Here is a 17625-nt window from a genome sequence, read left to right on the forward strand (position 1 = left end):
TTAATGATTCTGTGATTCTATGATTCTTGGGCCGCAGCATTGGGTGCTGGACTTGCCAAAAGATGCTGGTAAGTCCACTGGATTCAGGCAAACCAGCAGCTTCAAATTACAGTGTTTTGTTAGTGGGTATTTATTTAATTCCCTTCAAATCCCCACGGCGTGCTGCAGGAAGCAACATAGCACTATTGCAGATAGAGAGACCAACCCTAAAGGAGATATAATCACAGCGTTTTACACATTTTTCTGTAGCTTTATAGCTTTGGCAGCAATTTCAGTGTCGGCCTGCAGTTCAAGGAGAGCTGTTAGGAAGGGCAGGATTAGTTCTTGGAAGCCTGCTTGTAAATTCTGCAGGAGGATGCTTGATGGTGGGTTGCTCTAGTTCTTGAAATACTTTTTGGAAGAGCATGGGGATCATCTGTTTATATTGGTTGAGAGACATGAGACAGTCTGCTGTGTTTTTTGTTTTGTTTTTTCTTGTAAGTAAAAGTGCATGTCAGGAACACAAGCTGAGGCTTGGAGCTGCTCAGCAGTTTAATTGATACCACATTGTAAAGACCGTACCTCGCTAAACCCTTCTTTAGGTTTTGGACACATCTAAGAGGCAACAGCCCGCTCTTCTTGGTGCAAACGCTTCAAGGCATGGCAGCTCTGGAGACTAGAACAGGGGTTGGTTTATTTGTAGCTTGTTTTTGCTCAAATCCTTCAACTCTCGAGGCATATTCCCTATACCGGAGTGATGTGCTAATGAAGGCAGAGTTGATGAGCTACAGAGCTGCTCTCCTTTCTGCTGAACATACACACACACAACACATCCTGCTTGTGTTTCAGGCGAGAGCTGGCTCGGTGTGGATTATGAGTCTGTCCATGGGGCAGAGAGTTTTATGCTGCGGTTGCTTCTAAAAGCTGTGGTAATTTGAGCTGTGTGTCCCTGCCCGAAGAAGTTTGCAGTCTGAAAAGGCAAATGGGACTAAAGGATGGGAAGGAGAAGCAAAGGGGGTTTGCAGTTTGGGGAGGAAACCTCAGTTCGAGCTAGGTAACCTGTGCTCCATCTAGACTAGACACCCTTATCCTCATTAATTTTTGTCAGATTTTGTCCGTTAGCTTTATTTATGGATTAGCCGTGCTGCCTTATGAGTTATACTTGTGGTTTCTGATTACTGTGGAGACTAATTTGGTGCTCTGCAAGGAAGACAGTGTAATTCCTGTTTATTTTCTAGGATATATGAAAGCACTTAAGTACTGTGAGCTTATCCTCCCAGCATCACAAAGAGTGCGAAGGGAGTAACAGGTTGGACCTTTTTCATATCTCCTGGGCTTTCAAGGCTTATAGGGTCGTGTTTCCTAGCTTTTCTCTCTTCAGGGACAAAACTAAAATTCCCACTGATATTAATTGGGTGGTTTTACCGACATGGCCACGTATGCTTGCGGATATGGAGAACCTCGGAGGTAGTCATTGCTTCCAGCACTTGTTGCTCGGGGTCCGTGTGCATCAAAGGTGTAGGGCAGCCAGAGAGGAGAGGAGCGGAGCCCTGCCCGTTGGATGCAGCCTTCAGCTGAAGCTCAGGGATGGGTAAGGGATGCATCTGCAAATCATTTGATGTTAAGGCTTGCAGAAAATAATCTGTCAAGTAGTCCCAGCTGTTTGATGTTATTGGCTTGTCCCCCGCACCCTTCCCCCAACTGGTACTCACTATGTCTAGTACTGATATAGCACATAAATTTCAGCATGTTGTTTGAAGAGGCCAGTTTTCATTGTAAGAGGACCAGTGATTCCTCCTCCATCCACCCATGTTCAAAGAACCAGTTTCTATCAGCATGGCTCTTGGGGCTCCCGTCTGCAAGGTACAAAGCCAGTTTCTAATCCGATCGCTGCCAGTTTAAGGGATAAGCTCACCATTGGTGTCCCGAGAGGCTCTTGGTGCAGTCCTTCATTGCAGCCATCTCTCTCTGGTCCATCCTGAAGTGTGCAAGCAAAAGGCTGCACAGATGTTAATGCTCTGTGCCCGCAACATTTTGTGGTTGCTACTAAAAAAGAGTGAAATTAATTTGCTAATAATGGATGTGCTACTAACAGAAACACATCCCACTTGTACCTAACACCAGCAGGTTGTTTATGGTATATTTGCTGTGTCTAAGAATACTCTCGGTTTTTTTCTAGCAACCAATTTCATTTAAAGACTCTTTTCACACATCAGTGGCTGTTACTCAGTTAAGGAGTTATCAGTTTTAATATTAGGAAGAAAGAAGCAGATCTCATCAACAGCTTAAAACTTTATTTCATTTCTTTTCGGCTGGCTTGCAGCAGATTGTGGGGAGTCTTAGGCTCATCTTGTTTCTCCTCCTTTTCCCACCCCCTTGAAAAGAGAGATAGTACCATTACGTGCGTGACTGTACTGTGCTGGCTCTATGTATCCTTTCAAGAGCTGTTGAATTAGAAATACTGAGATAAAAATATAAGAAGACTAAAATAAGATTTAATTAGAAATTAAACCCCAGACACCCATGTCATTTTAAATAAAGTCATGAATACTTCATCAAGAGATTGTAAGGTTGACTGTCAGAAGAGGAACGGTAAGATAAAGACCAAAACCCAAGGTACATGCAAGGTAAGGTGCAGGCTGTTTGTGGCCCTATTCTGCTCTGAATCCAATTTCCAAAATATCTAAGACATTGCCACTAGTGGCAGAAGAATGGCACGGTACCAGCCCTGCTTTTGGCTGTTGAGCTCAGCCAAGACTGTGCCCATCCAGCTACCGTGATACCTGCTCTGCAGTGTGGAGGCGTAAGATGTTCCTGGGTCAGCTTTCATCTAACAGCATTCACTTCATCACAGCATCCCTGTTTATTAGAGGATTGCTGCTTGAACCGCCTCATGGGCTGTCCTCTCCTTTGTATGGTGTACAAAGCAAACATAGAAAAGGGTACAGAGAAAAGCATTATAATAAATACTAGTTATGCCTGAAACACCCATGCAGCTATGCTGCTTCTGCTCCTGAGCATAGTAGTGCAAGTGTGGTTTCCATTCAGGAGTGGTCCCCAAGCCGCTGGTTGCGAGAGGCTGGAAAGCTGTGCTGGGGGAACCTTGCAAATCCCCCTCTGTCCTCCCCAAAGCACCTGCTGCAGGGGTGTGGACTCGGCACACCACCACTCCCTGTGGTAATTCTTGCATTTATTTTTATTTTCTGTCCTCCCTCTTTTTGCATATCCCATCTCCTGTCCCTGCATTCTTCCTTTCTAACCGACACAAGAGTATTTCACTTAGATATGATAGCATGCTGCTCTGCTGGCTGTTTGTTATGAAGATTCATGTTGAAATCTTCAGTGTAATTTAATGCTCTTGAATATTCCTCCTGATACCTTTTGGATAGAGAAGGGACTTTCCTGACCCATGGGAACCTGCAGATTACACAAAAATTGGTCCAGTTCAGTTTCATTTCACATCCCTCAATAAAACATGGGTTATTGGCGTTGTACATCTGTTGGCTCCGTACTTATTCATGAAAACCAAACATTTCCTTTGGGCTGAGCTACGTATCATACCGTCATTAACAAGCTGCACCTCGTTGAAAATCTGTCAAGGAAAACTGACTTATTTTGCATTTACTGCTTTGCACAAAATAGAAGCACGGTAAACTCTTGTGCCGTAATGATTTTCTGTCTGTCTTGATGGGACATAATGAGATAAATTCAAGTCCTTTTTTGAAGGCTAATTACATCGAGTACACACTAGACGTGGGCTGCTCTTGTTACATGTTGTGCATTTTTGTGCTTTCGTTTCCCTATCTCTATGGTCTGCGTGTGCAAGTGAGTTTGATTTGGCTTTGAAATACAAATTGTAGGCTAGAGAGGAGCTGTTTGGTGGTCTCCAAAAGAGAGACCTGGTCTTCTCCAGAAGACTCTCCAGAGATTGTATAACAAGTCCTTGCTGTAGGTAGGGCAGCATTTGAAGGTGGCTGTGGAGTAAATAAAAGAACTTAACTCTGTGCTAGAAACTGAGGAATGTGTCATAAAGCATGAGGGCAGCTCGTGGCAAGTCTGCTAACAGCCATCAGGAATAAATTCAGCCCTAGGTCTGCTCACTGGTCCTGATGTATGGACACAAAGCAGATGAACTGCATCCTGCAGAGCTCACAGCCTAGGTATGGAGCACTAGTTGGATGATGAGCAATTTTGGAAATTGGGTTTTTAAAACCTGTAAAACCCTCCGGTCCTACTGGTTGTTCTCTGCCTGTCTTGTGGGAAGAAAAGGGAGCTGGGGGTAGATGTGGGAGGGTGCCTGGTTTGGGGAGAGATGAGCATCCCCTAGACTAGGATGGAGAGGCTGCAGATGAATGTCAGAGACCTGACAGCCTGTGGTGGGCTTGGGAGCTGCTCCAGGGTTGCATGGTGCTTGCTGCGAGAGCCTTGTGGTCTGGGCAAGACTGGAGGTGGGGGAGGTCTATTGGATGGTCTCGGATCACACCCCTTTTGATGCATGAGCGATCTTCATTGGCAAAGACTTACTGGTTGGCTCTAGGAGTTAGGAGTTGATGTGGAAGTGTCTCACCTTTGGGGAAGAAGCTAGTGACATAAAAGGGAAGATGTCAAGAGAGTTTCTCTGGTACTGCAGGAGGCAGAGACAGCTTTAGAGGCAGTTGTCCTAGTTGGTCCATCAGAGGAAAAGGGATCACTAGTGAAAACCTATACTTTATCTACAGTGAAGATTAATTCTGTCACCACTGGCTGAATTTTAGCACATGACCTTCATGCTATGATTGTCTGGGACACTCCTGGTAGGATAATTTTAAGGCTTTTGCTGTGAGCTCATTTTCTTTGCAAGCTAATTACAGCTGGGGGAGTTTGAATGCAGATGGAAAGGCTCTGGGATTTCCAGGCAACTTCTGTAAGTCTGATAGCAGACCTGCGCATCGTTGATATCATACTGGGCAGAATTATTTTAGAGCATCTCTGAAGGAAAAAAAGTAGCAGCTTTAACACGTCTCTGTGTCTCAGTTTTTTGAGACAAACAGAAAATCAAGTTTTCCTCCTTTTGCTAACAGTGGGTTTGTGATTCTACATATAACGGTACGATTACAGAGCCAACTGGTTTTTTCCTAAAGCCGGGGTGGATACGTGCAAACCTGTGGCTGTCACCGCTCCTGGCTGAGCGTGCGCACGCAGGTGAAGTGCAGAGTGCTTTGCTTAGGTGAAAGAGCACTTGTTTCAGGAGGCTGGAAACAAGGTATTACTGTATTCACTTCAAATTATTTAAAAAAAAGAAAAAAAATAAACCCAAGCTACCCTTAGCCATATGTTATATTTGTGGGAACAAAAATAGCTCTCGTATCGAGTCTTTGTGCCTTGTCATGCATATATATTGGAGCTGGAAGGAATATCTTGTATGGTGAGCATGCCTGGTTCAGGCTATACCCAGAGCACTCTGTCTTACATGGAGCACTTTAAAATTCATTTGCAGGGGAAAAGACCCTAGGGAAGTAGCCTTATCACAATGTCTTAAAGCTGTCGATCTTGAGATTCCCTCCACTACCGTGTTGCTGTTTGTTTGCCGAGACATTGATTTCTGGGTGTAGAACATCTTAAATGAAAACCATGACATGTATTTTACCTGTTTTTCTAAGGCTGAATGAAAAAGCACCCAAACACAATAATGTTTTCTAAAGAAGAGCCCAAAAGATGTTACCTCTAATGCATTCAACAAGGAAAATAAATACCCAGCAAAGGTAGATGCTAGGGGAAAAAATAATCAACAGCTTCTCATTCTCTTTTCATGCAGATATTTAAGCATGTACTGTCTGTTAGTGTCATAGACTGTTTTAAAATATGCAAACCAAATAGCTCATGAGTTTTTGTCTGTTTTCTAGCTGACGATATGTTTTGTTTTGGTTTGGTTTTTTAAAGGAAATGTGAAGAGACTAATTTTATGATCGGAGAGCTTAGCCTGTGGTTCTTCTTTTCACAGTATGCAGACCTGGGTTCTTCAAAGCTTCACCCCACAGTCCATCCTGCAGCAAATGTCCCCCTCACAGCTACACGCTTGATGAAGCATCCACATCTTGCCTGTGTGAAGAACACTATTTTAGGAAGGAATCAGACCCACCTACAATGGCCTGTACAAGTAAGCATGTGCCTATAGGGTTGTTTTTAATCCTTTCAAGCTGTTCCTGTACTGTGACTAGACATTATGATCCTAATTAATGTGCTTTTACAGGCTCTGGGCTGGAGTCTGAACTAGTCTTGACACACTTGTAATGTCACTGGCTTTGTCCACCATACCCCTGGTTACATGAGAACAGACTTTTTGAAGCCTTTTGCTTCAAAAGCTGGCCTTAAACCCAGGAAACGTTTTTGTAACGAACAGATGCTCCGTCTCTTGCCATCGGCTCATGGGCGGACTCAGCCAGCAGCATGGCATTTGGACGTCTGCACCGGTGTGTGCATGGTGTGGGGCACGCACGTGGAGGAAATCATGGGTAGTGCTTGTCAGCGGTAGGCATGGATAGAGTCTATATAGTCCTGCTTAGTATCATCTCTTAGCTCATTTTCGGTCAACAAGCAGGGAGAGAGCCCTACCTTTCCATGCTGCCTGGAGATGGTCGTTCTTCAGGGTAGCCTCAGAACTGCGATGGAAACTGCTTCTCCAAACCTGTAGCAGAAATGTAGAGCTTATCCCCTTGGTGTAGGGGGAGGGTAGTATAACAAGCAAACTGGAGTATTGGGAGTCCAAGGTGGACTCAGAATGGAATCAGAATGACTAATTTTGCCCTTTTCCTGCCATCTGTGAGCTATCCCGTCAGCTGTACTTGAAAGTTTCTTGTTCAGTTTGTGTTTCAGATACTTAGGGCCACAATTTGCATGCCCCTAGCTAATCCCACTGAGTGTAGCACAGACCATAGGTTTTTGCTGAGTGTGATTTTTGCGGTGCAAAATTGGTTAAAAAGGACCAAAGAGGAGCTGAACTACTGGGGCAGGAGCAGGTAGAGCTTCCAAGGAACTTAAGTGATGGAGAAAGAAGTTGGTTTATGAGTCCATGCACGCTCAGAGCTGCTGGGCAATGGTGCAGAGGTGACTTCCATACTGTTTCCTTGCATCATGCAGGTATAGTAGTGGCTTTTTGTGCCTTCATCCCAGTGAATACAGATGTCCTTCCTAGCTTCCCAAGTTTGCACTTCAAGAAGAGAAAGAAAAAGTCTGTTCCTGTTGGAGAGATGCTCTCGCAAAGGAAATTGCCCTCGGCAGGTCTCTGCTTGCCCGCAGGAGGCACTTGGAGCAGAATTGGGGCCCTTGAACTCTGTGTTCATTTTCACCAACTGAAGGAGCATGAAGCACATGGCTGTCGGAAGGTGTGCTGCAGGGAAGGAGAAGACAGCCTTAGGCAGTGTGGCAGTAGTTGGTGGTGTAGGATCAAAACGGTCTGGGGGGGGTGAGTCACGCAAGCACTTCTTAGTTTATTAGATATGCTGATGTCTTTTGGAGCAGTAGCTAGGGTGGGTTACAGCATGAATAACTTTGATACCAGGGCTTCTTGATGTCCGTTTTGCCCCTTGGCCTGACTTAAACATAGATAAATGAGAGACGATGAGGACCAGCATGGTATTGGGAAATGGGAAGGGAGAGGAGTGCTCTGAGCTCTGGAAACGCACATAAAATCGTCTTTTCTGTGCAGGCAGAACCAAAGCCAGGGACTGATACAGAGTTATGCCAGACTGCGGGTGTCCACAGTGCCTCCTGCCACCATCGGTGGTGTTGCTCTCTGTCCCTTCTCAGGATGGAGGGGTACGCATCCAGTCTGTCCTGCTGGTGAATTAGCACAGGGAAGGATCTGCCATCCCCCAGGAAGAGGTTTATGCATGCCTGTGGCCTGAGCTTAGGGCAGGATTTTCAGAGAGGCACAAGCGAGCTTGGTGACCAGATCATGTTAAAAAGAAATTAAATTTGAGTGCCTCTCTCCCCCAGGTTTCTGGTGCAATTTGAATCCTGTAGGTAAAGGCTGTAATTTCTGATTCTGCAAATACCATGCAATTTTCTTTTTATGTTTGTTTGGGTTTTGTTTTTTTTTTTAAAGTTTGTTTGGAGGTTTAAAGTTTGGGTGGTTTTGTTTTGGAGGGTTTTTGTTTTGAAAGCTTACTATAAGCTAGTTTAAAGTGCAGGCATGGTGCCTGAAGCTGTATTAGGATATGGCTTGGCAGGGTACTGAATGCTTCTGGGGCAGATGAGAGATTTAATGCCGACCAAGGCACTGCTCAGCTTCTGTCTTGCCCACTGCAAACCTCGGTGCAGCAGTTGAGGATGTTGCAGCATCTCTGCTGGCATTCATGCTTACTACCCCAAAAGCAGAGTGGATCATCTGAGCCTTCTCTGTGTGCTTCAGTCACCCTCGCTTGCCCTACGCAAAATCCCTTTCTTGGGATTTTGTCCTAATCTGTATTTGTGCTGAAGGTGATGAGGAGGGCCAATGTGCTACCCCAGAACAGCTGCAGGGGTAGTAGATTTTGGCAGGGACAGTAAAGAGTAGGTAGCGACACTAATGTTTTAAACCAGTCCAATTAGATCTGGAAGGGAACATCTCATCCTGAACTTAAACACAATCGAGACAGACTTGAGTCATGACTGGTAGGAAAACATTGTAAGTTTTTTATATGTTTTTATTATTTACCGCAGAAGTTAATAATATTCATAGGATTCCCTCAGCTTGAAATCTAGTTAATTTTAGAGAACACATCAATGTCTGTTTTCAACTCTACACCTGCAAAGTCCCCCTGCCAGTCAGTAGAACTATAAAATCACATTTTCCTGATTTAAAGCGAATGCTTTTCAGTCCCAAGCTGCATGAGTCTCCCCACCACCACCAGCATCACTAAAGAAAACTAACTGCTACACCACCGTCAACTGCTCAGATAAGTACAGTTTGGGGGGAGGGGGTGAAATACATTTTTATTTAATTTTTCCAATTCCTTAAGCATGTTTTATAAGTAATGATTGGTAATTTTGAAATTAATAGTGTTGTGATGCAGTCTGAAATAATTACTGCCCTCAGACAAAAAAAATGTTTGGTTCTGATGGGCATTTGAGAATTCTATTAATATTATTACGTATCTTCCAGGACTTAATTGCACTTTATTTCTTCTTAACTTCAGTTCCTTGCACAACATCTCTTTAAAATGAAAACATAAAGTTATACCCTTTTTTTTCCCCTCCCATCTCTGACAAATAACCCTATTGCTGTTCAGAGCGTATTGGGGAAGTACTTGTAATAGTTTGACACATGGGACAAACTGAAGATTTTGTAGTATTTAGTGTAAATTCTACTTGGAAAAAGTTTACAGGTAACTTTATTTTGAGTGTGTATATATTTGTATCTCGAAGGTAATTTCTCTTTCAGGTTATATTTTTAAAATATGTGCATTAGCAAACAACAGGTTTGCTGTCCATCAAGAAAAATACCAATATCTCTGTCCTCAGAAAGTGTTTGCCTCTGGTCAGTAAATCGTGGTGCAAAAGGGGTGAATCTTACCTGCTTAGGGTATAAAGTAGCAAATGAAAAATATATATATATACACACATTAAAAAAATCTGTAAACTAATCCTTGTCCTTGACAAAAGGAAGTTGGAAATTAAAACAGACCTTGTTAGCAGACCTACGGCCCCCCTCTTCCAAAGTTAAAACACTGTTTTGTTCTCCCAGCTGTGATTCATCACAGTTTTACCCAGGTGCATTTTCAGGATTCTTCAAGTAGGTCTTGTTAGGTACCTGTAGACTACTAAAGACCTTTCTCTGAGCCCCTGTGAGAATGCTAATTTTATAGGTTCAAAGCACTTCCACTGAAGTTGATGTTTTTGGAACTTCAAGAAGAGCAGCTGACGCTTCTGTACAAAGCAAGTAAAAACCTCTGGTGACTTTACAAAAGTAATAATTTATCCCCTGTTAAAGATACATTGTCCAGTGTTTCTTGTGCCCGAGTTCCTTATTTTTTCCTAGAGTACTGGTAGCAGTAAAAGGGCATTCATCCAGTGGAAAAAGAAATAGGCCAATTTAGCCGGTAAAAAACATACTAAAAAAACCCTGACTGCAATATATGTAATTCCACACAACTCCAGTGATGAATTTCATAGTTTCCATTATATCAGTGCGAGTAGGATAGTGCAGAAAATAGTCCTGACTTGGGCTGTACCTTGGTGTCAATAGCTAAATAGTGCTGGGTCCTGGCGGCGCAGATTGCGAGAGGCTTGCTCCCTGTTTGTAGTGATCTGAAGCGATCACAGAACAAAACAAAGCTGATCTGCTGTTTCTTAAACTAACTTAGGTTTTGTCTTCAACTGCTTTTCCCCCCAAAGAAAAAAAAAATATATCAGGATTATTTATTTCCTCTGGCAGCGAGTTTCTCATTGAATCAGAACAGCTTGAGTCGAAATCATGACAGTGTTTTATCAGTGTTACCAATTTTATAGACTTAAAAAGGGTAATAGGAAAGGGAAATAGAGGAAAATGCTTCTGGTTTATAAGGTAATTTCATTTTTGCAACACTGCCTGTTTTAAATAACAAATAGAGTTTAATTATCACAACAGAATGAGAAGATGACAGCCTAAGACAGGCTGTTAAATTCGTGTGGATTTCTAGCTGGTAAAGCTACTTGTCGGGTTCTTTTCAAGGAACTGCTCATGGGTTTTGACTGCTTCATTCAAACCGAAGGGAAGTGTGTTGCCTTCCCTCCTCTACCTCCCTTGGAAAAATCCCAGCCTTCACTGTATAGCTTCTGGTAGTGCCGTGACTAAAATCCATCCCGGCTTGCTTTGATGAATTTCCCCTTTCTTCCTCGTTCATTAGCATTCCCTGAGCATATAATGTGTGGATCTCTTGTATGAGATTCCTGCTTTTCCTTTCACATTGTCTTCAGGGTGTATCTGCAGCTTGCCCTTCGTCTCCAGCAGAAGCCTGTTAAAAACAAAAAGCTTGCAGCACCTTAAGTAAGCAGTCTTGAAGGTGTCTCCAGGTGGGCTTTGCTTGCCCAGCTGTGGCCTTTCCCAGCAGGACGAAGGAAAACAGCTCACCTTTTGCAGGAGCTCTGGTAGCTCTGCAGCAGCTGTTCCTCCTTGGATAGCCTTGCCAGCACCATGCTGGCATCCTGAGCGGGGCGGCTTGGCAAAATAAGCAAGCGTGGTGTGGCTAACCAACCGTGCTAGAGCTTGGCAGGGACCAAGAAGGCTGCCGTTGAGTAGCCGGATATGGCCATGTTTTCAGTGGCCTGTGTAGATCACCATCTGCTTTGGGCTACATTGAGCATCTCACTTAGGTGTGATTTGGATGCCCAAGCTTAGGTTTCACTGTTGCCAAACAGCTGATGGGGAGAGGCGGGTGCACACAGAGGAAAGATTCAGCGTCTGAGTTGAGTACCTAAGTAGTGTGAACACCCCAGCATGTGTCTTTCTTTAGGACCTAGGGCTAGTAATATAGGGGCAATAGAGCGAGGAGGGGGAATCTTGCCCCTGGTGAAGCTGACAGTGTCTTGGGCAGAGCAAAGATTTGCAGCTCCCTTTGCAAGAAGAGCACCAGAGGCAATGCCCCAGGGTGGAGTGCTCCTCTTGTTGGGTTTGAGCCAACCCTGTGTCTTGTCCTCCCATGCAGGTGGCTGCATCCCAACACAGACCCCTTGAGGTGAGGTGAGGGTGTCCAAAACAAATCCCCATTTTCCCAGTTCTTCGGGTGCTGCTGCAAATGGTCCCCGTGTTCTTTTTGGCACGTGAGCAACAGGGCATCTCTTTTCAACCTAGAGAGTAGTAGAGAGCAGGTTGACTGATAATACTGTTTTTACCATGTGTTTTTCTCACTTTACAAACCAGGACCCCCCTCTGCTCCTCGGAGTGCCATCTCAAATGTTAACGAGACTAGTGTCTTTCTGGAATGGATTGCCCCTGCTGATACTGGTGGAAGGAAAGATGTGTCTTATTATATTGCATGCAAGAAGTGCAACTCACACTCAGGTCTGTGTGAGGCGTGTGGCGGTCATGTCAGGTACCTCCCCCAGCAAACCGGCCTGAAAAACACCTCTGTCATGATGGTGGATCTGCTTGCTCATACAAACTATACCTTTGAAATTGAGGCAGTGAACGGAGTGTCCGACCAGAACCCCGGAGCCCGGCAGTTTGTGTCTGTAAATGTAACCACAAACCAGGCAGGTAAGTGGATCTTCAACCTGGGGAAATGTCTGGGGTGGGAGCCCAAGCCAGTCAGACGTGGTGCAGACCTCCCTTTGAAATGGGTGGAAGTCTCCAGCATGGAGGGCTGGACTGTGGCCTCTTCAAATATGTGTGGGGGGGTGGTTGTGTCTCATAGGTTATAATTACTGCAGTCTTCAACATGTTTCCTTCCAGCAGGACACACTTTTAGGATTTGTGGCTTTTTTCTTTAACACTAAGCTACTTGGAGATCCTTCCACTTCTTGCATTTTGATGTATCCACCCACTAAACCAGAAAGAAAACCGTTGCCTCTCCTTTTGGGAAAGAGAAATTTCTAAGAGTTCATTTTGATTCCAAATGCCAATGGTTAAAATGTCCTAACTTTGCAAACAGTTACCCTAAGAAAATTGTTTTGAGTGACTTTAGGAAATTTAATCCCTCTTCTGCACTCTGATGCTAAAGTGACTGGACTCAGGCTGGTGAGATATGGTATGTTGTCACAGCTTCTCCAACAAGGTAGGGCTGAGATGTCATTGCATACTGTGTCCTTCTTGGTTTTGCACTGTACAGGCAGAGATCATGTAGACTGATTTTTTCCTTTGTCCAGGGCTCAGATCTGTCTGCCCTTCCTTTGCCCAGTGGTTGAAAAGATCTGTTGCCTTGGACACAGGCAGGGAGTTGCCATTGTCCCCCGTCATTTGGAGGTGTGATGGGAGGCAAAAACATGATTACATCTCCTTCCATGCACATCAACACACCAGCCACATCAAGCAGCTTCTGTAAGCCCTGGAGACCTTTCTATCCTTCTTCTCTTGTCCCTCATGCTCTGTGTTTTAGGGTCTGTCCCTTTGCCTACCTGGCTTGCTTCCTGTCATTTTATTCAGGGCTCCCCAGTGGCACTTGTCCGCTGCGGAAGCCTTCCAGGAATGTGAACCGGTGTCATTTGGGACCGTGAGGACTGTGCTGCCAGATCACCAGAGCCACCCTTTACCTTCTCCTTACAGACAAGGCTTAGCCAGGAAACCCGGTGCAGTATGCAGCGTAACAGCTAGATGGAGATTGGCAGATCCTCACTGCGGAGCAGAAGAATGGTAGCTGGAGCAGGGCTGCATTTCGTTCCTGCTACCCAGGTGTACGTGCGTGGGCGTGGCAGCCAGCAACAAGAGAGTGCGATTGCATCGCGCTTCATCAGATACCTGTTCTGGTAATTAGACTGGATTGTTGAAGTGTTGGACAAATCGTTCGGATATATCTCAAGGAGAGGAAATAAAGGCATGCCGGGGTTGCTGCTGATGGCTGTGGCAGGAAATCTTCTGGAGGAACATCAGTGGATGGCAGCATGACACCTGTTGAAGGCAGCTGTTTAATGCAAATCAGTGGGTGTCATGTTCCTAATGCTGTTTACTGTTTTCCCATTGTGAAAGCTGCTGCCAGTAACTCTGTTGCTGGAAAAAGTAGATTTTCCTGTTAGTGGATTTGCATTAGTATTTCATTGCTGGTATTGGATTTTCCCTGATGTGTGGAGTTAAATCCACATAAACCTCAGTAAACGTAGCTGCACGAGAGGAGATGATATATTGCTGATCAGTGCAGACTGTGAGGAAATGGTCCTGGTTTGTGAGTTACGTCCCAAACTTCCCATAGTTGCAGCAGGATTTATCCACGTAGCTGCCTTCCTGTGCATCAGGCCAAGAATAACCCCCTTGCACAGTTGTCGCTTCCAGCCTTGTATAGAAAGGTACGTTATAGGAAATGGTAGACCTGTGATGAACGTGGCTCATGCTAAGGACAAGTGGGTAAGTGTAGCTTCTGGTTCAGTCTTGCTGTTTACCCTGGTGGAGCCACAATCAAGGGAGATACTAATGGATCAAGCCATGAGTGTTTAATTCACGTGTTGTTGAAATTGCATCTCTATGCTCTCATGTTGATTCAACAGGACGTTGAATCAAACCTCTGTCCAAAGCAAGGAGTGGTGACTGTATTTTCTTGTCTCTCTGGCTGGTCCCACTACTCGTTCAGGAGGAGAACCAGGCCTGTCTGCTGGAGCTGTAGCATCAAATGTGCTTCCCAGTAATGTGCTCTTGCGGCACTCCCAGGGGTGATCATTGGTTTGTCCATGCCAGAAATAAAGCAGCCGTAGAGGGGCACTTTGCAAATCAGACTAGCTGCCAAGCATGGAAAGTGGATATCTGTTTTCTTAAGGTGCCTCCGAAAACTGTCCTTTGAGGCAAGTAATGGAGGTGTGCAGCTGAAGTGGTCCATGCCTGGCCATGCCCAAAGATGCTGGATATCTCTGAAAAATCCTCTCTCAAATAAGAGCAGGCAGGGCATATGCAGCATCAGGGAGTCTCATCCCACTCATCTTCCCCCTGAAATTACCACCAAGAGATGCAGCTCTGGGGCCTCATCCTTTCCCTCGCACAGGTTTTCTGATGGTATATTTTTATGAAGGCTGGTGTAATGAAGTTGAGTCACTAAAGGTAGTGTGACACAAGGCCAACTGCAGCAGTAGGAGAAATCCTGCTACAAGAACTGCTGGCTGCAGAAAATGAAAAAATTGCATGCTGTGGGATAGGTCTGGCTGCTGGAGTCCCGCTGGCAGGTATTCACTAACCCAGCACTGCAGAGGAATGCCAGGATCTGTTTTGTTGGTTTGGCTTTTGTCCATCCCGAAAATACCATGCTAATTTCAGGACTGTAGAGAATGCACAGGCAGCGGGGTGCTGGGTGCACTACCACTTCTGTGCAGGGGAGCTTTTGGCAGCAGAAACAATCTCTGGTTTGGGTCTCAAAGGGATTGCTTCCTGAAAAATATGGGGTTTTCTCCAAAATAATTTGTTCCCCTTCCTCTCTCCCCAGTTTGAAATAACGAGAAAAAGAATTGACATCGGCAATCAGTGGCATTTTCAGACTGATGTAATTTTCCTCTGAACTTTTGAAATCAGATTTGGAAATACAGCAAGGAAACAGCAATGTTTTGTGCACAAGGGGAGGCAGGTCAGCTAATCTCAGCTGGTGACCCCAGCATGCTTCTGCTCCCCGACACTTGCTGGGGACCTGATGGTACTTGGGATGGGACCGGGCCACGCAGGACACAGTTGCCTTAGGCTCCGGATACAGGACTAGTTCTCCTGTCACCCTCTTGCAAGCCCCAAACCTCTGTTGTTTCTGTGGGATTTTGCGGATGTTTTCTGCTGGAAAACATGTATCTAGAAAGGGTGAGAAATGGCAGAAGCCAGGGGAGGTGGAAAGTGCACTGGCCTCCATCATGACTACCCTAGAGCTGCTGCAGGCAAACGGGGGACGTCATTCCCTTCGCAGGCACGCGGGCTGGCCAAAACATGGTTCTCCCCTGTGGGATTGCTGCAAAATATGTGCCTGAGGGACTTCCCAGCATAGGTGGCAGGCAGGCACCTGTAATACACTCTCACAGCGCATTAAAAAGTGTGCCTTGTGCACGTGGGCTGGAGCCCAGTGAATAATTCATAAGTGGCAATGATAGGATTGAGATAGCCATCCTTGTCTTGTTCGTGGTTTTGCTCAAGTTTTCATATTTTTAAAACTGCCACCTAATGCCCCTTTTTAGATGGTTTCCAGAGAGCAGTCTGCGTGTGCCGCTAATATTGAAGTTTGCTTTTCAAGTGACAACCGTGTGATGTGTTTTTTTCTCAGCGATTTCACCAAGCTGGATGATTAAGTAACGCTGTCACTCTAGACAGAGATGTGCATCTCCCCTGAGGTCTTTTGTCTTATCTGCCCTGTATACAGAAAGCACCTACCATGACATCTTGGTCAGAGATGTGTGTCTCATAATGGGTCTGTAGGGAGCAAGCAGTTGTGATTCATGGTTGCCCGCACGCCCGCTGTATCATCATAGGAGCACACCAGGAAGACGCAATGTTTAAAACCTTTCTAGGCTTAAAACTTGCCAAGAGTATTCACTTTAAGCGAGCGTGAACAGCCGAGCGATTTTCTTTGCTTTTCATTTCCAGCATCTCCCATGCTGGGCATGGTTTCAGGCACGGAGCTGGCCTGGAGGCGGGGGTTGTGAGAGTGGGGCGGTTCTCCTGCTGACATCCCAAATGCCACGGACTCCTTTACACTTAAAGACCTTCTCTCTGTGTGTTTTCAGATAAGCCCTCTGCCTGTTTCTGTTTGAAAAGTCGGAAGCCAGCATTCAGTCCCCTTCTGTGACCTGTATGATATTTTTGAGCCTCTCTGGGGAGAAGGGGAAGAAAGATCCGGACGTGCTTGCTAACAGAGGAGGAGTTAACATGTCTACTGCCTCAAGAAGTTTGCATGCCTGAGGCCAAACCAGAGATACAAGTTGCATCCTGTGGTGCAGCAATGCTATTTAAGCAAAGGTGTTGGGAGGACAGGAACTGGCAACCCATACTGCTGCCTGGGAGGGTATGGTTCTTGGTTCTATGGTTCTGAACCTGGCTAGGTTCTTGCTTGACCAAAAAAACCACTAGATGCTTTGGAGCAGCTGGAAAGCTCTTGGAGCGGGGAGGTGTGCTGAGAGCTGTGATCCTCACTCTGACTGTGCAGGCTGTGATGCTGTGGTGGGGGGGAGCAAGGGAGAAGGTGTTTTCCTTAGCACTTGGGATGTAGCAGTCTTTGAAAAGCAGCCAAAGGCAATTCAGAAAGGGAAACCTGCAATGTAGAGCTTCTTACAATCTTATGTCAGCAGCTGCGTGCTCTTGAAACCGATAGGCTCCAGCCCTGCACAGTCTGGAAGGAAAACATCAGAAAATGAGGCAAGAAGATGGCTGTGCTGGGAAGCATGTTTTCAGAGATTGCCTTTGGGAGTGGACTGGTTCAAGTCCTGTAAGATTCAGGGTCTGATTCTTGCAAATTTCAAGTCTCACAGGCTTGTTTGGTTTGGCTTGGGGAGAGGGGCAGCTTGCTTATTTTCTTTAGGAATAACAAAAAATTTCCAGGAGGGTACTCCAGTAGATGCAGCATGTTGCATGCATCTCACATGAGAAGCAAGACTGGTTTTGCAGCTCTACTTTTCAACCAGAACTGCTGACCTAGGGCCTCCAAAAGCTTAAGCAGATGCTTATTTTTGGAAAACTCCCTTTCCACAGCCAGGGTGGTGAGCAAGGCTTGCCTGTAAACGTCCATTGTAACAGTACTTGATCCACTGAGCTGGATCATCTTCCCAGCAATGGTCAATAGTGGATACTATAGAAAGGGTATGAGCATGAGGCAGACACGTACCAATGCTTCCTTAGAGCGCTCTCCAACCTCCGGGGACAATCTCTTTGTGCTTTATAGCGCTTAATGGATTTTTCTCCCATGAATTTGTCTAATCATTTTATAAACTCTCAGAAAATTTTAGCAGCTGCAGGCAATCCTTTATGAATGTGGTATGTCTGATAGTTTAAGCTGTGCTTTGGATTCACGTTGGTCAGAGAGGAGCTATTAGTGGCATAAATAGAGGGTT

The 17625-nt window shown here is 45.3% G+C and overlaps 1 protein-coding gene across 2 annotated transcripts in view; it reads left to right on the forward strand.

Moving 5' to 3' along the window:
- Positions 1-5965: 5965 nt before the first annotated feature.
- Positions 5966-17625, forward strand: part of EPHA5 (EPH receptor A5) — an 86922-nt gene continuing 75262 nt past the window's right edge. For both annotated transcript variants that reach the window (XM_009573797.1, XM_009573796.1), the window contains exons 1-2: positions 5966-6115; positions 11837-12172. In XM_009573797.1, coding sequence (XP_009572092.1) covers positions 6103-6115; positions 11837-12172 — 349 coding nt within the window. In that variant the 5' untranslated portion in view covers positions 5966-6102. The remainder of the gene's footprint in view (positions 6116-11836; positions 12173-17625) is intronic.

This window comes from Fulmarus glacialis, unplaced genomic scaffold (genome assembly GCF_000690835.1).
Source record: "Fulmarus glacialis isolate BGI_N327 unplaced genomic scaffold, ASM69083v1 scaffold10983, whole genome shotgun sequence".
NCBI classification, from domain to species: Eukaryota; Metazoa; Chordata; class Aves; order Procellariiformes; family Procellariidae; genus Fulmarus; species Fulmarus glacialis.